The 27,961-nt window shown below is 39.4% G+C and overlaps 1 protein-coding gene across 1 annotated transcript in view; it reads left to right on the top strand.

Moving 5' to 3' along the window:
• LOC150084470 (uncharacterized) overlaps window positions 1-27,961 on the top strand; it is a 428,998-nt gene that overhangs the window by 232,538 nt on the left and 168,499 nt on the right. The window contains exon 6 of the mRNA XM_090375238.1: window positions 17,294-17,439. Within this exon, the coding sequence (XP_090231364.1) occupies window positions 17,294-17,439 (146 nt within the window). The remainder of the gene's footprint in view (window positions 1-17,293; window positions 17,440-27,961) is intronic.

Raw genomic sequence — 27,961 nt, 5'->3', positions numbered from 1 at the left:
CAGGCATAACCGTCAGCAAGTTTTACCTTTTGAGCATCATTGCCAGAATTAACTCTCCAGCTGATAAGCATGCTGCTGTGAAAGTTGATGGCTGTGGAGATTTAAAAGGGTTTTTTTTTCAACACACCACAAAATTTTTGGCCCTGGGTGCCAAGTGTTCTGTGGCCAAGTGATCTCTGTGCCTTTCAAAGCGAGCTATCTAAAGAGCTTTTGCCATTATATATTCTGTTTATTTCTGAATACCGTTTTCCTCATTTTAAATTTCAGTAGCTCCTTAGTCTACAAGAAGTAGGCAAAGGCCCAGAAAGGAAAGACAGTCTGTTTCTTTTTCCTTTATCACTAATACAACTAATAGCCACTTGGACATTCAAAGACAAACCCCCAGGGCCAAAAGGAGCCAACATGGTTAAAAATACTTATCCACCATTAGAGCCTTCTAGCTCGAGGGCAGATACTTACGTTGATCATGACTCCAATCATGACATAGGAAATAATAATACAAAGGGACAGAAGACTGATCGGATGGAGCAACCCTACCCACTGTTTCTAATTTTCCATTCCCTCACTAGTCAGCCTATGAGCAGACTGTCACCCTGTATAATTCAAAAACATCTGGAAGGTATTGCAGGATCGCCTAAGACTGTTAAGAGGCTGCAGTCAAGAGACCTATTAGCGGAGACTACGAACCACAGACATTCAGAGAAATTTTTACAGATTACAAACTTTGCTGGCATTCCAGTAAAAGTATCTTCTCACGCAACCTTAAATTCATATAAGGGTGTCATATCCAGTTGGGACCTATTAAATGTTACTGAGGAAGAAATAACCCAAGAGCTGCAGGGACAAAATGTAATTGAAGCAAAACGAATGATGACTAGAAAAGACAATCAACTTACACCTACCAGAAACATTATTCTCACCTTCAATACCCCTAACCTACCTGCCTCTGTAAAAGCACTGTGCCACATTTGCCCATATATTCCCAACCCTTTGAGATGTTATAAATGCCAAAGGTATGGCCACTCTCAAGCTGTATGCAGAGGAAACCCTGTCTGCCCCAGGGTTTCCTGACTGTGGGTCCTCGGACCACATACAAAATGACTGTAGAGCTATAAAAATGACCAGCCCAAATTGCAAAGGTGATCACTCTGCATATTCCACAACTTGTGAAAAATGGAAAACTGAGAAAAAAAATAGTAAAATACAAAGTTGGAGAACAAAGTCAGTTACCAAGAAGCGAGAAGATTAGTTGCATAATATGAACAAAAATATTTCCTATGCTAATACAGTAAAAAAATACCAAACAGTCTCTACTCAAACTGATGTCACAGTTCCTACTAATAAATCAATTTCTGATTGGGCTAGAACTGTACTCTCTGAGGAACAACCAAATGTGCATAAACAACAACCCAAACTCTCAGACCAAGCAAGTAATACTCCTCTGACAATACCAGCGGCATCTCCTCCTCCAATGAGTGCTACCACACCCTGTATTACAAACTCAAATATTCAGGACACAACCACGGACACAGATGGAACGTCTATATAGGAAGATCCAATTTTAGAAATCCATGCCGAAGAAGAAGAAATGGACACTGGTTGGCCAGTTTTTCTAAATAAAGACAAACAAAAATTGGAGTGTCATAAACCAGTTATAAACCTTCAAAAAGCAGTCAGATACATCTCCATCAATTAAACACAAATAATGGCCCGCATTATACAATGGAGCTGCAGAGGCCTTCATTGCAACACAGATGATATCCATGATCTAATAGCTTGGTATTCTTCAATTTCTCTCTGTCTTCAGGAAACTTACTTAACTTTGCAAATTTCTCCTTCGATAACGAACTGTTGCCTTATCGAAGAGATCACAATAGAACAAATGCTGTCCATGGTGGTGTAGCAATCCTAATAAATTCAAATATCCCAACTAAACATATTCCACTTCAGACTGAAATAGAAGCTGTCACTGTTCATATAACTCTCTGTATTTCAATGACAATTGTCTCAATTTACCTACCACCAAACCATACTTACTCTTTAAAAGATCTTGAAGATCTGTTCATACAGGTACCTCCACCCCTCTGTATATTAGGGGAGTTTAACGGGCACCACCCCTTATGGGGCAATCCTAAACTAGACAGACGGGGTCGATGCATTGAAAGCTTTCTAGAGTCGCAAAACCTTACCATACTCAATACTGGTGCATACACTCACATACAACCCCCAACTGGACACACCTCAGCAATAGATCTTTCAATTTGTTCTCCAGTTGTGTTCCTGACCATAGAGTGGTATGTTATAAATGACCCTATGGACAGTGATCACTTCCTAATCGTATGCAAGATATTGATAGCACAGGCTTCTTTAAAAACCCTGCATGAAATGGAAATTTCCCCTAGCAAACTGGGCAAAACTTCAGTCATCAATCTCTTTTGATGAGAAAAAATTCGTCTCCAGCCTATTGATGATGTGACAGATTACATCATGTCACATCTCCTAAATGTGACCAAAGATACAATGCCATTATCACATCTCCCTGGGCGAAAGCATTATAATTACTGGTGGAATGAGGAATGCACAAAAGCAGAAAAGGCAAAAATTAAAGTGTGGAATTTGTTTCAGCAATATCCAATCACAGCCAATCTGATAAATTACAAGAAATTAAGGGCAAAAGCACATTTCATACAAAAGCAAGCCAAAAAAAAGAATCCTTGACCCGTTTTGCATCAACAATTAACAGAAACACTGACAGCAAATTAATTTGGAAAAAAATTAGACAGCTTTCTGGTAAGTTTCTAACCATACCTTTACCAGTCGTCTCCTGGAATGGGCGAGATTTATCTAGTCCCTCGGATATAGCTAATGCTTTGGGCAATACTTTTGCTGAAATCTCAGCAACATCAGCTTATATTACATCTTTCCAGCGAATTAAAAACAGTAGAGAACAGCATTCTATTAACTTCCAAACTGCCTTCTTTCTACCCTATAATAAACCTTTACAATATTCCAAACTTTTGCATGCCATTAAAACAGCTCATAATGGTGCCGCCGAACCAGATGGGATCTATTATGTCATGCTGCTACATGACATACTGTAACATGCTGCAACATTTTTTTTGGAAAATGTTTATCCAGCTTCTTGGCACCACCTATTGTTTTGGCATTCCTGAAGCCTGGAAAAGATCCATCCAACCCCCATAGCTATAGACCAATATCTCTGTCAAGCTGCCTCAGCAAAATCGTTGAAAAAATTGTCCACAGTAGATTCGTCTGGATCATTGAATCACAAGATCTAATGAGTCATAGTCAACATGGCGTGACAAAACAGGTCATGCTTGTATCTCATGATCAAGGCTGAATTTGCCATTTGCAAAGCCTTCGTTAAACACGAACATCTAGTAATGGTTTCTATAGATATAGAGAAGGCTTTTGACACCAATGGTGGCATGGCATACTTAGTGATCTTTATTCTGTCGGTCTATGGGGCAACCTTCCCATATTTTTTCAGAACTTTCTACACACTGGATCGTTTCAAGTAAGATACCAAATTGACCTCTACAACTTTCATTCAGGAAGAAGGTGTTCCTCGGGGATCAGTACTGAGTGACACTCCTTTTGCTCTTAGAATCGATTCCATCACTAAACAGCTTCCAAACACAGTTGAGATGTATCTTTATGCGGATGACCTTTCCATCTCCTGCCATTCCCAAAACATGAGATCTATTCAAAGGCAGCTTCAGATATCACTCAATACAACAGTGGGCCAGCCTTAACGGCTGTTGACTCTCACAACAGAAAACAGTTGCTATCCATTTTTGTAGACAACACAAACTTCATCTGGATCTTGAACTTCAAATTTCCAATGTCTCCCTCCCAGTCACTACTAACATCAGATTTCTAGGATTAATCCTTGAAAACAAATTAAATTTCTTAGACTATATTTAAAATGTACATACTTCCTGTTTAAAAAAGTTAAATATACTCAGAACTTTATCCGCCCTAACATGGGGTGCAGATCGTACCTCCCTGCTTCAGTTATACAGGGCTTTAATCAGATCCTGTCTTGATTATGGTGCTCCTGTCTGTGGTTCTGCCAGAGCTAGTGCTTTGCACTAGCCTGATCCAGTTTAGCACAGTGCCTTGAGGATTGCACTTGGGGCTTTCAAAACATCACCAGCACATAGCCTCTACATTGACACCCACGAGCCCCCATTAACTCTACGTAGGAAAACTCTGCTACTGAAGTATGCTGTCAAAATACAAAGTTTTGCCTCGCCAATTCAGTCATACCTATTCAATCCACCATTAGAAAACCTCTACAGAAATAAGCCTAGTATAGTAAAACCAGCTGGTCTTTGCCTTCTTGAACTGATGCAGGTTTGGAATGTTTCCATTCATTCTGTACAACGTGCACTCAACCACCATGGACTTGTTCTCCTCTACTGACCTGTGACACTTACCTTTGCCATTGGGGAAAAAATATTCTTCAAGCATCAAATGTGAAACAACTTCATGCAGTTCACACTCACAGATATTTTGATTTTTCTCCAATTTATACAGATGGCTCTAAAGCTAACTGAAACGATGGAGCAGCAGGAGTGTTCCTAAATACCACTATTTCAGCATCCCTTCCCAAAATTTAGTATCTTCTCAGCCGAATTATATGCAATTAAACTAGCCTTAGAGAATCTCCGTTCTGACTGTTCATTAAAATTTGTTATTTACACTGATTCCCTCAGCTCAATTATGGCATTATGTAAAGTTGACCCTGTTCTAAAAGAAAATTAGACTATTACTGCAGATTGAAGAGCACCACCAACTGATCACCTTCTGCTGGATTCCGGCACATTCTGGTAATGACACTGGCTGATAAAGCTGCAAAAAATCCAACTGCCTTTAGATTTAACGAATATTCCTGTTCCAGCATCAGACTACCCACAAATCATTCACGGTGCATACCTAACAGAATGGATGGCACTCTGGGACTCTCAAACAAATACAGTGAAACTTCTCCTAACGGACACCTCTCTTTAACAGACATCTCTCTACAACGGACATTTTCAAATTCCCCAACTCTCCTCTATTGGTTTTAACTTGTTTTCAGCTGCTGTCTAGCGGACATTCTCTGTAATGGACACAGACAGGCAATCTGCCCTGTTTTGTTTAAATTAGCACTTAATTTGATCTCCCAACAACGGACAGCGGGCGAGCTCACGGCCCTTTTTCTAGGAACGTTTCTTCCACATATTGCCTCAGTCGTGTGTTTATTTTCTATTTCCGATTCTCTGAATTTTATCAAGGTTTACGTTGCGGTTCTAAACCCTTTTTCAAGAATTTTAAGGCAGGTGTAAAACTTCTGATGAATTCGGTGTGTGCAGGGGGTGGGGAATTTGGTCGGCCTTTCGTCTTTTGAGTTTGAGTTTTCAGTTTTGTTCAGTGTCGTGTGAAGTGCACAATGTCTTCTCGTAAACATTTAACTTTGAAAGATAAAGTCGAACTCATTAATGCGTATGATCGGCAAAAAAATAGTGTTCGCAATCTCGCTGCAAAATTCAAAATCGAGAAGACGTAGGTAAGCGACATCCTAAAGAAAAAGAATGAACTGCTCAAACAATTTTGGCAACACGTAAATGATCAGGTTCAAAAATCATTCCCGAAAACTGTTGGACTTCAAATTTGTCGCGCACGTGCTTAAAAAATTCCCATTAATGGGCCTATTATTAGGGAAAAGGCTTTGGAGGTTGAGAAATCTATGGGAGTAAATGAGTTCAAAGCTTCTGTGGGATGGCTAGACAAGTTCAAAACTCGGCATAAAATTTCTTGAAAACCGTAAGTGGTGAAGGTGGATCTGTTGATACTGGGGTTGTAACAGAGTGGACTGTCAAATTGGAAGATTTATGTCGTGATTTTGAAGCTAAGGATATTTACAACTGTGACGAAACAGAGTTGTTTTTTAAAGCTCTTCCTGGAAAAACAATGGGTCTAAAAAATGAAAAGTGCCAGGGCGGAAAACTTTCTAAGGAACACTTGACTGTACTATTGTGTACAAATATGCTGGGAGACTTTGAACAACCTCTTGTTATAGGAAAACCACAAAATCCTCGTTGTTTCAAGGGCATAAAGTTGAGTCTTTTGAATGTTGACTGGAAGTCTAATAAAAAAGCGTGGATGACACGAGATATCATGAGCGAATGGATAAGTCACTTTAACCAAAACATGATTTGTCAAAACAGAAAAATTATTCTTTTCATGGATAATGCTGCATCTCACCCGCACATTGAATTGTCCAACATTCAAATCGTTTTTCTGCCACCAAACACATCTGCAGAGTGTCAGCCCTTCTTCTTCTTTGGTTCTTAGCTGGCAGCTGGGGGAGGCGGTTGGCCACGCAACCAGTATGCTGCTGTAGGTGCCGCAGGGTTTCGGACTTGCTCTGTGATGTTCTTCCATACCTTACGATCCGTGGCTTCAGTCCTGGCCTGGTTAAGGTCGAGACGTCGGCTCTTCAAGTCATCTTCCACTTGCTTGGCCCACGTTTTCCTAGGCGCGGTCCGTTGGATGCTCCATTGGGTGGGTCGTTGTCTCCAAAGGAGTGTGGATGGTATTCTGTTCGTGCCCATTCTACATACGTGGCCAAACCATCTGAGCCTTCGCTTCTAGATTTGGTCGGCAATGGTTGGTTGCTGTTGCCATCTGGCGCGGATGGTATCATTAGTGATGCGGTCGCGAAGAGAGATGCCCAAGATCTGCCGCAGGCATCGCATTTGGAATACCTCAAGTTTGTTCAAATCTAACTTGAGACAAATCCATGTTTCCGATCCGTAAAGAAGAATGGGCAGGATCAAAGTCCAGAAGAGTCGGATTTTAGTCTTTGTGGAAATGTTGGTCCTCTTCCACAGACACCATTTGAGCGAGGCGAACGCAGTGGCCGCCTGTCCAATTCTGCTGTGGATTTCCATGGTGGATGCAACTTTCTTCTCCTGGACCAGCGACCCAAGGTATTTAAAGTCCTGCACTTGCTCGATCTGGACGCCTTCGAGATAGATGGTGGCTTGCGACCCATCTGTTGTCAGGGCCTTTGTCTTACCAGCATTGATCTTCAAACTGTATGGCCGGGCAATGCGGGCAATGTCGTAGAGGATGTCCGTGGCTTCAGCGTCGTTACCGGCAAGGATAGCACTATCATCAGCAAACATCAGGTCAGTCACATAGTGATCCTTGTCATATTGTATGCCCTGTCTGTTTCTGAATGTTTGCCTCATAATGGCATCGACCACGATGTTGAAAAGCAACGGGGAGGCTACATCCCCTTGGCGGACTCCAGTTTGGATGGTAAATTCCTCAGATAAATCGTTCTGGATGCGCACCTGGCTGGTTAAACCGTTGTATGCAGTTTGGAGGAGTGTGATGACTTTTCGAGGTACATGTTCAACCTCTAGTAGTTTCCATAAGGCAGGCTGGTGGACACAGTCGAAAGCATACTTAAAGTCAATGAAAACAATGACGGTTCGCTGTCCACACCGGATCCTCTCCTCCATCAGCTGACGAATGGCAAAGATTTGATCACAGCATCCTCGCCCGGGTCTAAATCCTGCCTGTTCTTCTCGACTGGTTTGCTCGCGATGTTTTTGCAGTCTTGACTGGATGATCTTTATAAAGACCTTTCCGATGATGGAAAGGAGGCTGATGCCACGGTAGTTCTTGCAGTCCCGGTTATCACCTTTCTTGTGGATCGGTACGATAATGGCTTTCCTCCATGTTAACGGAATTTGTTCAGTGCACCAGATGGTTTTGAGGAGTGAGTGTAGTCGGCAAAGCAGTACATCTCCCCCGGCTTTGATCGCTTCTGTGGTGACTTGGTCCACTCCTGGTGCCCTGCCATTCTTCAGGGATTGTATGGCTGCTTTCACTTCTTCTACTGTAGGCTCAACATCGACCATGGAGACCTCAGGGGGGTCGATTGAGAGTGCTGTTGCTGGCGGTCCCTGAGGTGGGTCGTGATTATACAAAGCTTTGAAGAATTCACTCCACCGTTGCAGGCGTTCGGATGGTGATCGCACGAAGGTCCCATCAGCATTCTTGATGTTGTCACTAGTCAATTTGATCTTTCCACTCAGACATCTGAGGGTGCGGTAGAGAGTCGGTACTCGTTTTTGGATGCCGCCACTTCAAGATCGTCTGCCACTTGGTTCCAGTATGCTTCTCTTTCTGCTGTCATTCTTTGTCGGACTTCTCGGTTTAGCTGCCGGTACCGTTCAAAGTCGACCAACTTTGCCTGTTTCCGTTTGTCCACGAGGTCGAGGCACTTGTCTGATATCCATGGTTGCGTTCGACGTCGGGCAGGTGGACATAGGGGCTTGGCACATTCCAGGATGACATCAGAGATCTGCTTTTCTTCTTCATTTATATCCTCGGGCACGGCCAGCATTTCGAAGCGGTTGGATAGGGCGATCTGATATGCCTGTATGTTGGCAGCATTCATTAGCTGCCTCCAGTCCAGCTTGGCTGATCTTTTTGCATGCCGTAATTTGAGCTGCACCTTAGCCCGGATGAGGTAGTGATCAGATCCGCAATCAGGTCCCCTCATGGCACGAACGTCAATGAGTGATGAGCGAAATCTGGCATTGATCAAAATGTAGTCCAGGATTGCTGAGTCCTTGCCAGATGGATTTCGCCATGTAAGTTGATGTTTTTGAGGGTGCTGGAAATGGCTGTTTCCAATGATCAGGTTGTTAGATGCGGCAAAGGACAACAAACGTAAGCCGTTGTCATTGATCTTCCCATGGCCAAACTTGCCCATTGTTGTTTCCCAAACAGATCTGTCCATGCCAATATGGGCATTAAAGTCCCCTGCGAGGATGATCACTTCTGTCTGCGGAATTGGATCCAGCGTATGTTGGAGCTGGTTGTAGAAGTCATTCTTGGTCGGGTCCAGGCTAGTCTCAGTTGGCGCATAGGCGGAGATAATATGGGTCTTGATGGTGCCCTTGACAGTAAGGACTGCCAGGCGGTCCGATATTGGTTGGAAAGCGATCACACTACTGGTGGCCTGAGCATCGACCATAAAGCCCACTCCTGCTTCTCGTTTCTCACCACCAGAGTAGAATAGCATAACCGCTTCATTAGGTGCTGGTGGTTGGATGATCATCGTTCCAGACCCGGTGAGCCTTAATTCGGATAATGCCGCGATTGATATCTTGCACCTAAGTAGTTCTTGGCCAATGATTTCCTTTTGTCCAACGTGGTGCCCCATTCGAACATTCAATTCGCCAATGTTAATTGTCTTTTCGGCGTAGTAAGCTTATTGCTGTGGCCAGTGATCCACTTCACACCAGCACCTTGGGTCCCCAGTGCTGGCGCATCGGCTACCCCGGATGCGGTAACATTGTTATAACAGCTTGTTCTGTGGCCAGTGGTCCACTTCACACCAGTACCCTGGGTCCCCAGTGCTGGCGCATCGGCTACCCCGGATGCGGTAACATTGTTGTAAGAGCTTGTTCCGAATTTCATGCGGTTTCTTGCCTAGTTTCCCCAGTTTCCCGGTTCTGGTCATTTCGGCAGGATGACCACCCTCCTCCTTTCGCAGCCGGGCTTGGGACCGTCCATGGCGGAGTTGGACCGTCCATGGTGGAGTCAGCCCTTGGATCAAGGGATAATAAAAAATTTTAAACTTCACTACAGAAAACATGTTTTAATAAGACATCTCATTGCAAACATGAACAATGTAACATGTGCGAGTGACCTTGCAAAGAAACTCAGCATCCTAGATGCGATTCAATGGATTTCCTCTTCAGTAAGCGCAATTAGAAAACAAACTGTCGTGAACTGTTTTGTGAAGTCTGGTTTCTCAAACGCAAAAATTGAAGATGTGAACAGCAATGTGGAGCACCAAGAAGAACAAGAACTTCAACATCTATTGATAATGTACGATACTTCCGCTACAAGTGACCCAGGCTACAAAGATATAGACTCGAACCTCACTACAGAAGATGGTGCTCTAGATATCAACAACATTATCATCGATATTTTTCAAGAAGTTCCTCATGAGGATGAAAAAATGGAAGGAGGTCATTCTGTCAAAGAACATATTAACGACGAACCACCAATGAAAATAGAAGAAGCACTCATACAAATCAATCGTCTAAAAATGTTTTTCGCCGCTGAAGAAGATAAAGGACTAAAGGACTTTCGATGGTTTCTTCACTCCAAACAAATGTTGAAAACAAAATTATCAGCCGGAAGAAGGTGCAGAAGAAAATAAGTGATTACTGTATGTATTTTTCTTAAGATAAAGTCATAATATGCATAGCACAATTGTATGTACAGCAGGCCCCCGTTATAACCCGGTTCACTTTACGCTGATTCGCTATAACGCTGTTCTTATATTATAACCCGTATCTGACTATAACGCTGTCACAGATCACTATAACGCTCTTTTACAGATTACATTTTTGACATATTTAACGAAATCGTTTCATTTGATGGAGTCGATAGCTTGAAAATGAATAGCAAAACAGCATTAAAACGTTTCCCACGCCGACTTGAGCAATTTTCCCACGCCGACTTGAGCAATTTTCCCACGGTCAGTGAAATTTTCTCTCACGCTAATTTAAGTACAGTCACTTGTTACGTAGTTCCGAGATCAACATTTTAAAAAATGATCAAATATATTGCTTGTAATATTTGCGTTATATGCATTTATCCGAAGTCTAGTTAGTCATCACTCAGTACAGTATTAGACATCGTGCGTAACGGACAGTTTACTTGAACATTGTATCATAATTAATTCAACCAACGCAGTTATGGCACAGTACGAAGACTATAAATGTAAGAAAAAGACTGAATTTGAAAATTAAATTAGACGTTTTGAAGCGAATCGATTCCGGTCAACGACAAGCGGATGTGTGCCATAATTTAGGACTCGCAAATTTAACTGTAAGAACAATTATGAAAAAATAAAGAATTAATTTTAGCGGGAAAGATAGCTGTTCCACTGCAAGCAACTAGGACTAGACTGGCTATTAGGATTGAAATGGAAAGACTAATTTTTTTGAAGATAATATTCCAATGCAGAATTCAGTTAAGTTAAATATTAAAAAAAGAGAGAGAGAGAGAGAAAGAGATTAGCCAATACGATGATCTGAAGAAAACTCGCCTAAAAACAAAAATGTGGAACCATTTAAAACTGGTAGAATAGATTTAAAATCCCGGGAGAAGCCGCTAGTGCAGATTAAGGAGCCGAAACTTTCAAAAAAGAACTTGTTAAAATTATTCAAGAGGGGTATTATGTGTTATACTTTTCAACAAGTTTTTAACATAGATGAAGCAGGACTTTTGTGGAAACGAATGCCTAAAAGAAGTTTCATATTGAAAGAACAAAAAACATGCCAAGTTTCAAAGCGGCGAAGGATCGGTTGACTTTATTGTTGGGTGGTAACGCTGCGGGCCATTTAAAATTAATACCCCTTTTAGTTTATTTGGAAGAGGGCCAAAGTTCAACTCAAAATCCGCACATTTTTCATGATTAAATTCATCCATTAAATTAAATCAATTAAATTCATTATTTTAATTGGAATTTTGTTTACTTTTGAGACGCAAGTAGTTACCATATAATTATACGTATGTAATGCAGAATATTTTATATGTGCAAATATTTGAATATTAAATATTTTGACCGACATTTGTGCATCTTTTCATTACCGTTTATTATTGATTAGGAAATATCCTATGGCACCGACCGCAGCTCACAAATACATATGTTACCTTATGGGAAAGCGGCGCTCGCTTAGCGCAGATTCACTTAGCGCTCTGTTTTTCCGGAACGAATGATCAGCGTTAAGCGGGGGTCACCTGTATATTATTCACAAAAATATTGTGCCAAATCTGTATATAATTTAATTTAATTTTACATTAAACGTTTAACGATTTTTTTTTATCTCTTGTGTATGTAATTGTATATTATTTACAAAAATATTGCTCAAAATCTGTATATATTTTAATTTAATTTTACATTAAACGTTTAACGATTTTTCTTTCTTTCTTTTTTTTTTTTCTTCTTCAGACTTCTTGTTAGCGGACACTTCTCTCTAATGGACAAATTTTCGTTCCCCATGGCTGTCCATTAAAGGGAAATTTCACTGTAATAAACTTTTTCAATTTAAACAGGATCCTAAAATTTGGCGTTCCAGTGTTCGTACATCAAGACGAGAAGTAGTCCTTTCAAGAGCAAGAATAGGTCATACTCATTTGACTCACCTTCATTTACTCACAGGAGATGATCCACCACAGTGTCCACATGTTCTATAAATCTGACTGTTAAACACATTCTCATTGAATGCCCATGCTATGAACAAGACAGAAATACAACCATGCTATCATTGGTTAACCTTCGGAAACCAGTAACTCTAGAGAATGTCATTAGTGACAATGCAAATATTCCTGAATTTTTTAACTTTCTGAAGCAAATTCGAGTTTTTAGGCATTTCTGATTTCAGCCATTTCTGACGTTATAAGAATTTCTCATATATTATTACCATAAATGAACTGCCGCCTCCATAGCCAGGTAGGCAGGATCAGCAGTGCGTAGCACATGCTTCTTGATTAGACCGGGGTTCGAGCCTGTGACCACCAAATATGGAGGATGCGGAAAGGCCAGGGAATGACCACCACATATCCCCCCCCCCCGGAGCAATGTGGCCTTAGTTGCTAATGCTCCTAAAAAGCAAATAACAACAACAACCATAAATGAAATTCACATTATAGCCAAATCCGCTTATGCGCCACCAAACCCCCACAACAACAACAAAATTTCTCTGCAGCTGCAGAATCGGCACTGGCAACTTCAATGCATACTTTAATGTTTTGGAAACCAGCATGATGCTTGAACCTATTAAACCACCCGTTGCTTGTCACGGACTTGGCTTGGAGTTCGCCATACTTATCCTTAATATCTTCATAAATACTTCTTGCTTTTGCTTGAATAGCCATTGGACTCAGGTGCACTTGCTTCTGAATTTGATTTTCCATCCATATTATTAACAGTTTTTCCATCTTCGATATAGCACCTAATGCTGTTTTGTGATCATTGTTGATCTTATTTTAAATGACTTGATCCTTTAACGTGTTCTTTTACACGTGCACTGTCCTTTAAAATAGCATTTACTGTTGACGCAGCAAGACCTAATTCTGTGTAATAGATGACAAACTTTGTCCTGCTTCTTCCCACTTTTTAACCAAGTGTATACCTGATACAGTTGATGCATACCTATACGCTGATGATCTTGCCATCTCATGTCATTCTCAAAATATGCGACTAATTGAAAGACAACTACAAAAAAGAACCATTAACAAAATAGTCTCTTGGGCCAAAAACAATGGATATCGGCTTTCTAAACCAAAAACAACTGTTGCACATTTCTGTCACAAACATTTCTTACATCCTGATTTAGACCTTCAGATAGATTCTCGCCATATTATTTTCCAGCATAGTATTAGATTCCAACATATGAAACATATTTGTACAGGTTGTCCTAGAAAACTAAATCTTTTGAGATTAATTTCTTCAGTATCATGGGGTGCAGGTCGTTATGTGTTGTTACAACTATACCGCTCGCTCATCAGATCCCGGTTAGACTGAGTCTCCTGCATATGACTCGGCCAGACTGAGTGCACTGAAATGGCTAGATCCCATACATCATAGTGCACTATGAGTGGCACTTGGGGCCTTTCGCACATCACCAATTTGAAGCCTACAAACTGCCACTAATCTTCAACGACAAGTTCTGCTACTAAGTTATGCAGCCAAAATCAGCAGTCTCCCACATCATCCTATGTGGCAATATCTCTTCATGCCAAAATGGAAAGACTTCTATGAAAGTAAACCACGGCTCAATAAACCATCTGGCATTAGATCACAAGCTGGGACCTGAATTTTACTAACATACTTCAGCATACTAGTCTGGAAACCCAGCCATGGCAAATGCCCCCGATACATATTGATAGGCACTTTCAGCAATGGGGAAAGAATAACCTTCCAGATTCCAACATTAGGCAAATCCATATGGCCCACTCCATTGAGCTTAGAAGTTCTGTTCAAATATATACAGATGGATCTAAGACTGGTAGTCAAGTTGGTACTGCTGTAGTACTACCAAATATCATAATTTTCAGACTGCTCCCATCAGAATGCAGTACATATACTTCAGGATTACATGGTATTCTTCTAGCCCTAGAGAACATAAAAGAAGCCTCATATACTAAATCCATCGTATATATGGACTTGTTAAGTGCTGTTAATGCTCTACAGTGTAAATTCTTCTCTAGTCATCCTCTGGTACAGAAAATTTGGACACAGTTACTAGAACTTTGTGGATATGGATAGCTCATAATATTTTGTTGGCTCCCTGGACACTTTCGAATCCCCGGAAACGAGCAGGCAGATTTAGCTGCTAAATCTGCTACAAATGTGATACCGTATAATTGCAGGACTCCTTATATTGATCACAAATCCATTATCAAACAGACGTATAAAGAACGGTGGACACAGATGTGGAAAGATGAAACAAATAATAAACTTCTTGAAATCAAGAGAGAACCTAAACAGTGGCAATCTAGCCTGAGACGAAATAGAAAGGAAGAAACCATACTAGCCAGATAACGTATTGTTCGTATATTCTTAACTCACTGCTACCTACTAACACATGATGAGCCTCCACAATGCAGTAACTGCTTATGCTCATTAACAGTAAAACATATCATCATAGAATGCCCGCTATATCTGAAAGAACAGAAAACTGTTTCCTTCTCTCATTTTCATAATTGCAACCAGTTATCATTATAGTGTGTTCTAGGAGTTCTCGAAGACATGGATGACATTTTTCTCTTTTTAAAATTGATAAATAAATATCACAATATATGAACCATATCACTTGTAAGACAAACAAAGAAGAAATTGGACAGTAATTAGTGCATTATAGCCTAAGTTGCTGATGGACCAACAAATCGAACACCAACAACTTTATTTCATGATTTAAGTGTTCTGAGTGATTTTTTTTTTTTTTTTTTTAGAGAGCACTCTACTTGTGCATTGGAGCAGACCTTTGTATTTACAGTAGTGCAGTACTGAGACAATGTAGTTGGAAGGCAATATAGTTTGTATGTAGTTGGAAGCATATTTTGGATGTTTGGCATTGTTCAAATGAGAAATAAAAAAAATTAACACTAAATTTTCAGCATGTGGGTTTTGTTGATTCTTATGGAGGTTTTAGGCCCAATTTCCTCCTTCCCCCCCACAAAAAACATAGCATTTAATTTGGAACAGCAGCAACTCTAACACATTATAAAATTTTAGGAAACCTTTTAGAGTAAAACCCTTTGTACCAAGTATCATCTCAATAGGTTAATCCATGTTTCCTGTATTTTCCCATGAAAGAACTGCTGTGTCAGTATCACCTCGTACCTATCCAGCATGTCACAAGCATCACATGATGAAGTTTTGGTGAATATTTTGAAGTAAAGTATACCCAGTTTTAGGAATATTATTTATTATTATTTAATTTATTTTAAGTTTTTATTATTATATTATATTATATTATATTATATTATATAAATGATAATAAAATGCTCTTGAAATATTTCAGTGTGAACATTGTCTTCTTTAGGTAATTGGGAATAAAAAATCAGGAGGTAGATAAATAAAAGTAGTAGAGCAATGGAGGCAATTTGGTGGGTTTTTTTTTTTTTTTTAAATAACTGTTGTAAACTTAATTTTTATTAAAAATAGTGATATCCAAATCTGTCAATCTAAATACTGAGTGCTTTTTCCATTTTCTCAATTATTAGTGCTCGGGGATGAACTGTCATATTTGTGGAAAAGTCATATTTGAGGAAAAGAAAGATCCTGCATCAACAGCAGTTTTAATTTTCTATTCATTTTTCTTTATGATCTGGATTGTTGCTTCGTTTAAATTTAAATTTTTTGCAACGTATGATACCTTTCCCCCCTTTTTAAGATGATCCAAAATTTGTGTCTTTGATTCTAGAGAAATAGTTTCTTTTGAATGGTGCTTTTTTACTTTCCTTAGGCATAATTTTAGCCTGGAATTTAATTCACAACAAAGAAATTATTCCAATACAGTTCTTAAGAACAAAGTTTAATAATACATACCCGGAAAAATTTAAAAACCAAAATAACTTTATAAAAACTTTAAAAGTCACGAACTGCATGCTTCGAAGTCACAAATTTTTATGATCTCAAACAAGCACAAGTTCAAAGCACAGAACCTAACATGGGATTTCCCCCTTTTTTATATATATATATCCAATATTTTAAATTAAATAAAATAAAACATAAAACATAAGCCAGTAGTATGGCAAAAACTGTAGAGCGAAAATTAACTTAAAAATAACCCAAATAAACAACTGAACGAAAAATCGATCTTTTCACCATTGCGACGATTTGTATAGCGATTGAAATGCAGCGATTCCATGACCATTATTGGCCTCGTGGTCCTCTGTCGATATGGGGCATGATGGTCAGTCTATTTTATTTTAATTTATTTTGATTTTGTTATCGTTTGGTAGTTCCTTTAACCCTCCTTTGGTGATATTTCACGTCTTTCGGAACTGGTACCTCTCGGGGGGGGTACCGCTAAATTAATATGTAATTGGCATTATCCTAAATTTTGTATAGTTTATGTTAATTGGATATAAAGTTTGAAAATATACAAGGGTTTCTGGGCTACTATTTATGTCTATTTTTGTTTTTCGTTCGCTTGTTTATTTGGGTTATTTTTAAGTTAATTTTCGCTCTACAGTTTTTGCCATACTACTGGCTTATGTTTTATTTTATTTAATTTAAAATATTGGATGTATTTCAGCTTCATATGGAGGAATTGCATGTCGCTGCCTCTAATGAATAATTATTTAATTATTTATTTTCACTTTATTATAATTTAACTTATTTTAATATAATTTAATGAAACGACTAGCAAGTCAACAGTGGGGATTCACAAAAAAAAAAAAATATGGAAAGGTTGAAAAATTACATCCAACATAATAGCAGGGTTTCCCTGCACAAATGCTCAACAATACCATGTTATACAAGGTTTTCCTCAATTTATCAATCGTCTTAGAGCGAAACCGTGTTGTAGAAGTACCCCTTCTACAACAGGGGGTTGCCTGTAGTTGCTTTTCTAACCATTCTCTCAAAGTAAATCTTGAATTATTTTTATATCTCATCTTTTTTTCCTCTTTTCTTCCCACCCACTAATAATTTTTTATATATGTCTAGATTATGTCCAGTGCTCATCATGTGGTAGACATTTCAATAAAAGAGCTGCTGATAGGCATATTCCATGGTGTCAGGAGCAAAAATCTCGGATACCCAAAAGCCCAGCAAGTTCCGAAGCTACAGAACGGTTAAGGGCAAGAACCAAGGTACTTTTTACATTCTTATGTGCTGCAGAGCAGCAGTGGCTCACCTTTTGTGGCCTGTTTACCAAAACAGGCCACAAATATAAACTTACTGAAATTATTAAATAATTCTTACTGATGTAAATTGGTAACAATACTTTGAAATATTTTAACGAAATCGTTATTGCTGCATAATTTTGCTTATAATTAGACTTATGGTTTTTCACTATTATATGTGGCTGATGGACCATAAAATATCTGCCTTCAAATAAAAAATGCATTTTTAATGATATAAATGATTTGTGAATTGCTGAGTGCCAATAGGTTTTTATTTGTGCCCCTTGCAACATATGTGCCACTGGTTTACACTTGCTGCAGTAGAGTAATTATTTTCTTTGAAAGTCTGCTTTCAATCAGTATGGTTAATGCAATTTTTTGCTATTTTAGGTTTATTTTCACTAAGTAGCATAACTCAGCTATTAGGGTGGTTAGAATAGATCAGTGGTTGTCAACCTTTATATCTATCGTTTTATAGTAAGAACATGTAGAGTAAGCAAAGTTTTTAAAATACACAGAAGTTGCTTTACTCTAAAATTAAATTAAAAGACAAAAAATGCCAGCTTTCCTTTTATGAATTTCGTGAACAGTGCTTTATTACGATAATTAAATAAAGTCACCTTTTTTTGCCACCTTTGGCACAAATGCCATAGGATGCCAATCCTGGTCACACATAAACAGTGGCATAACATATAAGACCACAAGTTCTGATGTCATTGAACTGTCAAATGGTACAAAACTGGAATATGTTGCTAACAATTTCTGTTATAATTCTAGTTTTCTAAGAATTCTTGCATCAAAGTTAAATTTTATTAATTAAGTTATTATATATATATATATAGGCCTAAATGGATGTCAGTTGACCTAATGGAGGCTTGTGGCAGAGAAGAAAAATGCATGGAATGCATATAAATTATCAGTGGACAGAGAAGCCTATGGTAAATATAAACTAGTCTATTCAAGGAGCCGAGTGGGTAAAGTGCTTGCCTGGCAACCCAAAGGTCCCGGATTAGAATCCCGCCTCTGGCTTGGATCAGAGTAGTGCAAAAACCTTGGGAGGTGCATTATGGCCACAGAAGCCGATGCACCAACAATTAACAAAAAGAAAAAAATGTATTCAAGGACTTGAATACAGACTAGAAAGTCCTAACATAGACCCCTTCCACATGGACACCTGTACATGGTAAGGGGGGAAACTCCTGGTGATGCTGCTGGTCTTTCCAATTAGCATCATTGGGAACCAATATCCATAGCTTGGTTCCAGGGTTAAAGCACTGAAAACTGACATGTGTGCACACAGCCGTGCACTGTGACCTGTGGGAACTCAGAAATGGGGGGGGGGGGTTCCTGGTATGTGAGGGGCCCAGCCCTAATACACCCCTGTTTTGACAGTACGGGTGGTTCTAGACTGGCATTACTGGTATCAATCAGAGTGAGTGGTTCTTTCTGCTAAGGTCAACTGAATTCTAATAGGTCGCCTTCCTGTTGGTCCCAAGACAATATCAGGGCATTAGAAATGTAGGTATGATGCTCTTAGCAAGCATACACAAAATTTGCATACACAGGTCTTTCTAATTGGTTAGTGGGTGTCCCCTCACTTACCTCGTAATGCTGTGAGATACATAGGACACCTAAAATATTTTTTTACTCTTTTATAAGTAATTTAAATCCAACTATCAGATGAATCAGATTGGTCAACTTAACATAGATTGTTGATCTATTGATGATCATGCTCAGGTAGCTGATAAACTGAATGAGTAATTTGCATCTACATTCACACATGAGGAGTTATTCAAGGAGGGGAATGCCAGAAGTTTATCAAACTCTAACAGGAAGCTGCATGATTTTGTAATAACTGAGAGCAAAATGGAAGAGAAATTGTTGAAGTAAAACATAAGGAAGGCACCTGGGATGGATGGGATCTATCCAGTTATATTAAAGGAGGAAGAAAAGGAAGTAAGCAAATCCTTATCCATAATTATGAAAGCTTCCTTGAACTCTCGGGAGGTCCCCATGTACTGGAGGTGTGCAAATGTGTCTCCAATTCACAAAGGGGGAACAAAGGGTGATGAGTTATTACAGACCTGTTATTTTGACTTCTGTTCCACAGAAAATAATGGAGTTGCTGGATAAGGAAGTTATGCAGGCTCATCTAGACAAGGCTGCAGTTATAGTTCAGACACAGCATGGGTTTGTTAAGGGGAAGTCTTGTCTGACAAATTTGATTGGATACTATGATTTGGTGACAAAGGAATTGGATGCAAAGAATAATTTTGATATCATATACTTTGATTTCAGGAAAGCTTTTGATACTACTGCTCATGGAACAATATGGTATTAAGATCAAGTTGCTACAATGGATAAAAGGGTGGTTGGGTGGGAGAAGACAGAGAGTGGTAATCAATGGATGTTGCTCTTTGTGGACTAATGTTATTAGTGGAGTCCCCCAGGATTCGGTGTTGCGTCCACTGTTTTTTTGTATACAGTAAACCCCCACTATTCGCGGCCGCTGATTTAATATAAAATGAAACCTTAAAAAATGTGAATTTTAAAGCGCCATGAACATTTTCCGCCATAAAAAAACATGGGCGTGGCTAAAATTATCTTTCCTGGTCAAAACAGCACTTAGTGAGTGGGGGGGAGAGGGGTGACAAAATCGCGAGCGTGGATGTTTCTCGCTAATCCTTGTTCAGTATGTGTTATGCACTTGTCATGGAAGGTTTCGTCGTTTGCTTTTAATTTATATGCTTATAAATTGAATAAATTTATCAATTTATAAATTGATAGGCTTACAAAAGTGATAAATCTACCGTTTTGCAGTGTAAAACAGACTTTTTCGAGTGTGTTAACAGAAGAAAGTGACTTTATTGTGGACAAGTTCTTTCTAACCCGTACAAAAATATGGCTACGAATAACGAGGAAAATGTGAAAAGATCAAAGAAGGTGATGACATTAGCGAATAAAATTGAGTTATTAGACAAAATTTCTAATGGTGAAAGTGTCTCCTCAGTGGCAAAACATTATAAAATCACTGAGTCAACGGTACGATCAATCCCAAAATCGGAAGAAAAAATCCGCCGTAGTGTCTGTGAAAATGCGCAAATTGCTTCAAAAATTTGCTCTGTAATTCGTGATGTTAAATTAGAAAAAATGGAAAAAGCTTTAAATCTGTGGATAGAAGACTGAACTCAAAATAAAATTCTGTTAAGTTCACTCATTCGTGAAAAGACAAAACTCCTTTATCAACACTAGCGAAACTGGTGATAACACTGGCAGGATAAGTTTTTTTTGCTAGAAAAGGCGCCGGTTTGAAAGATTTGTTTGAAATTTCTAATAAATATTACATTTAATATTAAATTGTTTCTTATTTTCATTTCGATGCCATATGCTGGCATTTCACTATGTACTGTCTATGTACGTAGTCATATTACGAAGGTACATATAATACATACATAGACAAAATTTTAGACTAGTTTTTCTTATATATTTCATACTTTGGAACGGAACCCCTTTATTACTATGGGAGCCATAACTCAGTATTCACGTTTTCTGTATTCGTGACATTTCTCAGGAACGTAACCCCCACGAATAGCGGGGGTTTGCTATATTTATCAATGATATTGATGAAGGTATATTAGGCTGGATGTACAAGTTTGGCAGGGTTGTTAATGACAGTATTCTACAGCAACAGGATCTAGAAAAGTTGGGCAGGTGGGCTGAGAGATAGCAACTGAAGTTTAACATTGACAAATGCAAAGTCCTGCATATGAATAGCAGTAACCTCTAGAGAATGTTCCGAATGGTACTACACTCAGGGTAGTTTAAAATGAAAAAGACCTGGGGTCTATTGTGCAATCACATATGAAGTTTTTTATCAGTGCAGACAGGCTGCCAGAGCAGGTCATGGGGTGTTGTCAGTGGTATACAGGGATTTTGCAAGTAGGGAAAGGAGGGGATTTTCCCTTTGTATACGGCAATGGTCAAGCCATTCCTTGAGTACTGCATACAGGTCTGGAGACCTCGTTTTAGGAATGATGTAGAGTTGTTTGAGTGCCTACCGAGAAGGTCAACAAGATTAGTGCGTGGAACAAAGGGGTTCTCTTACCAAGAAAGGCTTAAGTATTGCAAATTGCAGCATCTGGAGACTAGGCACCTGTGAGTTGATCTGATTGAGGTGTATAAGGCCTTGAATGGGTTGAGCAGGTTCAATTCTAATGGGATTCTTCCTCTTGCTCAGATTACAATCCTGAGGGGGCATAAATTCAAATTGAGGAAAGCCAGTTGTAGACTAGATGTGTGGAAATTTACCTTTAGCCAGCAGGTAGTTGATTGCTGATACAAACTTCCATCTGTCATTGTGGTAGATGATAGATTAAATAAATTCACAGAGGAACTGGACAAATTTTTAAAGGGGAGTGGATGTGTGAAATGGTTTTTTTTTTTTTTTTTTTTGGCTGATGCTACACAAGCTTGCTTTCTCTCTACTACTACATCAACTCTGCAATGCATCCATATGTTCCCAATCTTTTACAGTGCTTTAAGTGCTAGAAATATGGACATTGGACTCCCAAATGGCCCGCTGTGGAGTGCTTGCATGCACTCAATCTTGTGCAAAGGACCACAAAACAACATGCTAAACTTGTAAGCCCACCTGCATTAACTGCCAAGGCGAACACTAAGCCTACTCACGAGCATGCCAGAAGTGGAAAGAAGAAAAAGAAATTCATTGACTTAAGGCAGAGCTGAACATATCATATTAGGGGGCAAGAAAAATGGTGAAATCTATAAATATCAATAAACCCACATATATATGCCCAGAAGGTAGCAGAGAGATGTTCCATCGGAATTTAGATGGAAATAACCATTCCTCCAAAGGAATTCGCTCCCATCGCACGTTATGTCTTAAGCTCAAAAAAACCTGCACAGAAGGATCAATCAGCTGCCACTCCCATATCGGTATCTAATTGCCAGAGAAAAGACCAAGAAAGTTCCCCTTGTACCCAAGAAAGTATGGATGTCAAGGAGAAAGAGATACAAGATGATTCAGTCTTGGAACTCTGTGTTGAGGAGGAAATGGACACAGGACAGCGTCTATACTTCCCCAAAAGAGATAAATCCAAGAATGAGAAAAGTAATGCTTCAGCACCTTGGAAGTCGCTTGATGGACCCACGAAGCAAAAATAATGGCTAAATTCCTACAATGGAACTGTCGTGTATTCCAGCAAAATACTGATGACATCAAGGCCCTCCAGCAAATGCATGAGTCAGTTTGCTTCTGTTTACAGGAGACATACTTGAAAGCAAATGAAAACCCTTCCTTTCATAATATTACTATCGTTCGTAAGGACAGAACTGGGGATGGATCTACTCATGGGGTTGTTGCTATTGTCTGGGCACCCAACCCAATTTCAATCTATTCTGCTCTCCACCACCATAGAAGCGGTAGCAGTTCGCCTTACAGTAGGGTTTCTACTAACAGTATCTTTGGTTTATTTGCCACTTCGGGCTGACATCTCCCAGAAAGACCTTGATGATCTCATTGTGCAGCTGCCTGATCCTGTCTTTCTCATGGGTGATTTCAATGAACCTTGTCAGGTAGTGCTGACATTATTGGAAGGGGACCTGTCATAGAGCGTATGCTCACTGACAGTCACCTTTCCCTTCTTAAATGTGGGAAATAATATCTTTTTTCACATGCTACCCTTACATTCTCTGCTATTGATCTCTCTATATGCTCCCTCTCTCCTTCCTTCACTCACTTGGGAGGTAGAGGACAACCTCTACGGAAGTGATCACTTCTCTGTGATAACCAGCCTACTTAATGGGAGACGAATGGTGCAAAATAGACTTATGTGGTTGCTGGAAAAAGATAATGTTTTATCACCCCACCAATTTGGATTTAGAAAAAATAGATCGACACTTGATCTACATGTCAAAGTGGAAACAAATATTAGAAACTCATTTATAAGAAAGCAGCATATGGTGATGGTAAATCTAGATCTTGAAAAAGCTTTTGACACAACATGGAGATTCGGAATTCTATGAGATCTATTTCAAATAGAATACAGAGGACAACTTCTACAATTTATAGAAAAATTCCTTGCTGACAGAACATTTCAGGTACGATATAAAGGCTGTTTATCTACAATATATATACAACAGGAAGGGGTTCCCCAGGGCTCAATATTAAGTGCAACCCTGTTTGCACTGCGTGTGAACAATATCACAAAGGTTATACCACCATCATTGGAAATCTATATGTATGCAGATGATCTCTCCATTTCATCTCAATCACAAAGCATGAACACAATAGAACGACAGCTCCAATTATCCATAAACAAAATAGAAGTATGGACTAAAAATAATGGATATAGAATATCTGAGAAAAAATCAGCTGTTATACACTTCTGTAAAATGCGTGGTCTTCATCCTGAACCGGTCTTATACTTAAATAAAATTGCTCTACCTGTTGTTAAAAATTTCTCCTTCTTGGGCTTAATATTAGATAGAAAACTAAACTTTCATGAACATATACTAAGACTTCGAACTAGTTGCCTCTTAAAACTTAACATCTTGCGCACAGTATCTTCAATGGCCTGGGGAGCAGACAGGTCCACATTATTATTATTATATAAAACTTTGATTAGATCTCGTTTGGATTATGGATCTCCTATATATGCTTCAGCAAGAAGGAGCATCTTACGTCGCCTAGATACCATTCACCATAATGCTCTCCGCATACCTCTAGGAGCATTTAGAACTTCACCAATTTACAGCCTGTATGCGGATGCATTGGAACCCCCGCTGCACCTTCGACGAGATTATCTATTGTGCATGTATGCGGCAAAAATATACAGTCAGCCATCACATCCAAATTGGTCCATTATTCATGATCCACCATGGACAAGGAATTATGATTCCAAGCCAAATGAAAATAAACCAGTAGGACTGCGTCTCAGACACTTAGCCCAATTTTGGGAAATACATTTCCAGCACATTTCTGCAGTAGATATAAACTCAGAATCTCCTTGGATTCCGACTGTGCCTTTGTCCATATCACATCTTACAAACAGGAATAAAAAAGAGATCTCTCCAATCGTTATACAGAAGCTTCATGCACTGCTTATTGGAGGCTTGAAGTGGTGACACCCATGTTTAGGCCGACCGGGCTAGCCGGGTGGGTAAAGTACCTGCCTAGCAACCCAAAGGTCGCGGGTTCGAATCCCGCCTCGGGCTTGGATCAAAGTACTGCAAAAACCTTGGGAGGTGCATTATGGCCACAGAAGCCGATGCGCCAACAACTACCAAATAAATAATAATAATAAATACCCATGTTTAGTCTCTAGAGCAAAGTTTCCAGCATCACCCCCCCATACTTCTCCTTCAACCCATGCATGGCACTAAGTACTATAGGTTTTGATACCTTTCGTGTTTGGGGTTTTCATAAAAAAAAAAAAAAAAACTGCACAGTTTTGAAAATAGAAACAGTCAAAATCGAACAACTCAGTAGGTGCCGCAGTAGTTTTACCGGAATATATTATATCTGTCTCCTTGCCTCATGTTTGCAGTATTTTCACAGCAGAATTATATGCTATTAAACTAGCACTGGATGATATTACCAAGCATCAACTTCTACCTGCTCTGATCTATACTGACTCCCTTAGTGCAGTAGCAGCTTTACAGAACAGCAAATATTCCTCAAATTCCTTGATTCAGCATATCAAAAAACAAATCGGAGTTTTGCATAAAGCAAGAAAACAAGTGTCTATCTGTTGGATTCCCAGCCATGCTGGAATCCCAGGAAATAATCATGCAGACCAAGCTGCAAAAAATCCAGATCTTAATATACAAGATAACTTTCAGTTTGTACCATTTACAGATTATAGGGATGTATTTCGTACCAAATATACTTCCATCTGGAAACAACTTTGGGGGGACCAATCGTGCAATAAACTTTGCAGAATAAAAAAAGATCTATGTTCGTGGCATTCTAGCTCATGTACAAATAGACAAGAGGAAGTTATATTAACAAGACTGCGCATTGGGCATACCTTCCTCACTCACAAACATTTACTTTTAAGAGAAAATGCCCCAGTCTGCTCTGTCTGTCAGATACAACTTACAGTGAGGCACATCCTGATTGATTGTCCAACCTATTCAGCTGTTCGTACCACATCCTTCCAATCATTAACAAACTTGCAAGCTCCTCTAACCCTCTCTCATGTACTTGGTGACAAAGCAAACCTAAGTGAGCTCTTTATATATATATTAAACATCTAGGAATAATAAATACACTCTGATATATCCATCCTAAATCATTAAAATGAACGTAATGACGCTGACAGACACATATTGGCCACAGTTGCCCTTGTGTCGTGAAACTTTCATACCAACAACAACTTAATGGGAGGCCATGTCTACCTTTTTGGTTACAACAATGGAAAGTTGATCAGGCTGACTGAAATGCTGCCTTTCAACATCTGGCTGAGTCTAACATCGATACAGTCAGGCAGGAGCCTATCAATGATGCAGTGTCATACATCACAGAAAGCATTGTCCATGCAGTTGCAACTGCATGGAAAAATAAAATTCAGAAACAGAAAATGGAACATAAAGGTTCCTACTTGAGTCCTCATCCTTACATTCAACACCCAATGGCCTTCCTCAATATTTCCTATTGAGACCATGAAACTATCCTAACCAGTAAATAATGTCAAGTTATCATATGCCAAGAAAGTTTTCTTGGGAAGATTACATCAGGACACAAACACATACCACTAGCAGAGTCATTTACGTTTCTTGCACATCATTTAATGAGCTCATTAAAAGTAGCTCAAAAGAAGCAATCAGTTGCTGTGCATATAACAGTACTGCTTGCCACACTACCTCCACCAAAGGCGCCTCCGTAGCCAGGTGGGAAGGAGCAGCGGTGCGTAGCACACGCTTCTTGATTAGACCGGGGTTCGAGCCCGTCACCACCAAATGCGGAAAGGTCAGGAAATGACCACCGCATCTCCCGGAGCAATATGGCCTTAGTTGCTAATGCTCCTAAAAACCGAATAACAAACAAACCTCCACCAAAAGTGATTGGCAAAGAAAAGCCACAAAGACATACTCCTCCTCCTGAATTTCTAGAGCAAGTGAAGATGGAGGGGAAGGAGGGAACAGAAGGTTGTCTGGAAACTTTTTTGCTGAGGAACAAATGGCCACTAGACAACACCTATCTTTCCCCAAAAATAACAAACTCAAATCTGAGAAAACAAAGCTCTTAGCCCTTCAGAATTCCAGAGACTGATTCGGAATAGCCACATTCAAATTTTTGTAGCATAATTAAGTATGTAAGCATGAACAAATTTGCTTTTGCTTACAGTTAATGTATTTAAAGACAAACTAGGACCTCTCTTTGCATAACTGTGTTATCTGGAGGGATAGAATTGGGATGATCCACTGTTTAATTATCTGGAGGGACAAAATTGGAGATGACCCTGTGCATGGAGGAGTTGCCATCCTTTTGGGTAACTATACCTCTTCATTTTGTTCTACTTTACACTAACATAGAAATTTTCTCATAGTAGCATTCTTAACTGTTTGTTCTATCTGTTTACCACCCAGAAATGTTATCCCCAAACCTAGATAATCACATTAAGCAACTGCCTTTACCTGTTCTATTATTAGGAGACTTCAATGGGCATACCACTTTGTGAGGTAGTGCAGATGTCAGTGGGATTGGTCAAATTATAGAGTATATGCTTGAAAATAGTGATCTTGTCCTCCTCAGTGTGCTTTCTATATGCTCTTCTTTTCTCTTCTCTGTGTGTGCACATGGGAGATTGAAGAAAATTTTTATGGAAACGATCACTTCCCCATGATATCGTCCCTATGTAATGGGACCCAGTGTCATCTGGTAAGGATTTCACAGTGGAAGATTGATAACTCACTCAGGAGCCAATTAGTGAAGCGGTAAAATACATCAGAAAAAGTATTATCCAAGCTTGCAGCAGTTGCATTTCCAAAGACATGCACTTGGTTTCCACTATTCCTGAAACCATGTTGGATTCTAGAACACATAGCAGCAAGAAAGGTCCAAAACACAGTGTGGGTTGTTTCAACGATATTGTACCACTTCTTCTTCCAGTCACATAGTTCCCTGAAGAGCTGTTGTGGCCACCAACAAATTCCTCCAATTGCATCGATAGTGTGCTATATTATTATTATTAGCCATATGGTGCAAGGAAGCCTGAGGCTAATGCTGCACCAGGCAAAATAAAATAAATTCTGAATTACCCTGAGAGAGAGAGAAGTAGAAGGGAATCACCAAGAAAGAGAAGAATGATGATATCCAGCTCAGGACCCTGGGTGTGCCAAGCTCATACTCACCAGATGTATATGAGTGGAATTGCAGAATATCACGCCCAAAAGTTCACTAATCCTATACTTCTACCTAGTTGCAGGTCTTCCTTTGACAGCAGTTTTTGGAGTTGATTTTGTT

Source organism: Mastigoproctus giganteus, chromosome 6 (assembly GCF_048544385.1).
Source record: "Mastigoproctus giganteus isolate SK-2022 chromosome 6, ASM4854438v1, whole genome shotgun sequence".
In the NCBI taxonomy this organism is placed as follows: Eukaryota; Metazoa; Arthropoda; class Arachnida; order Uropygi; family Thelyphonidae; genus Mastigoproctus; species Mastigoproctus giganteus.
Note: the sequence above shows the minus strand (reverse complement) of the source record. Positions and strands in the feature narration are given on the sequence as shown.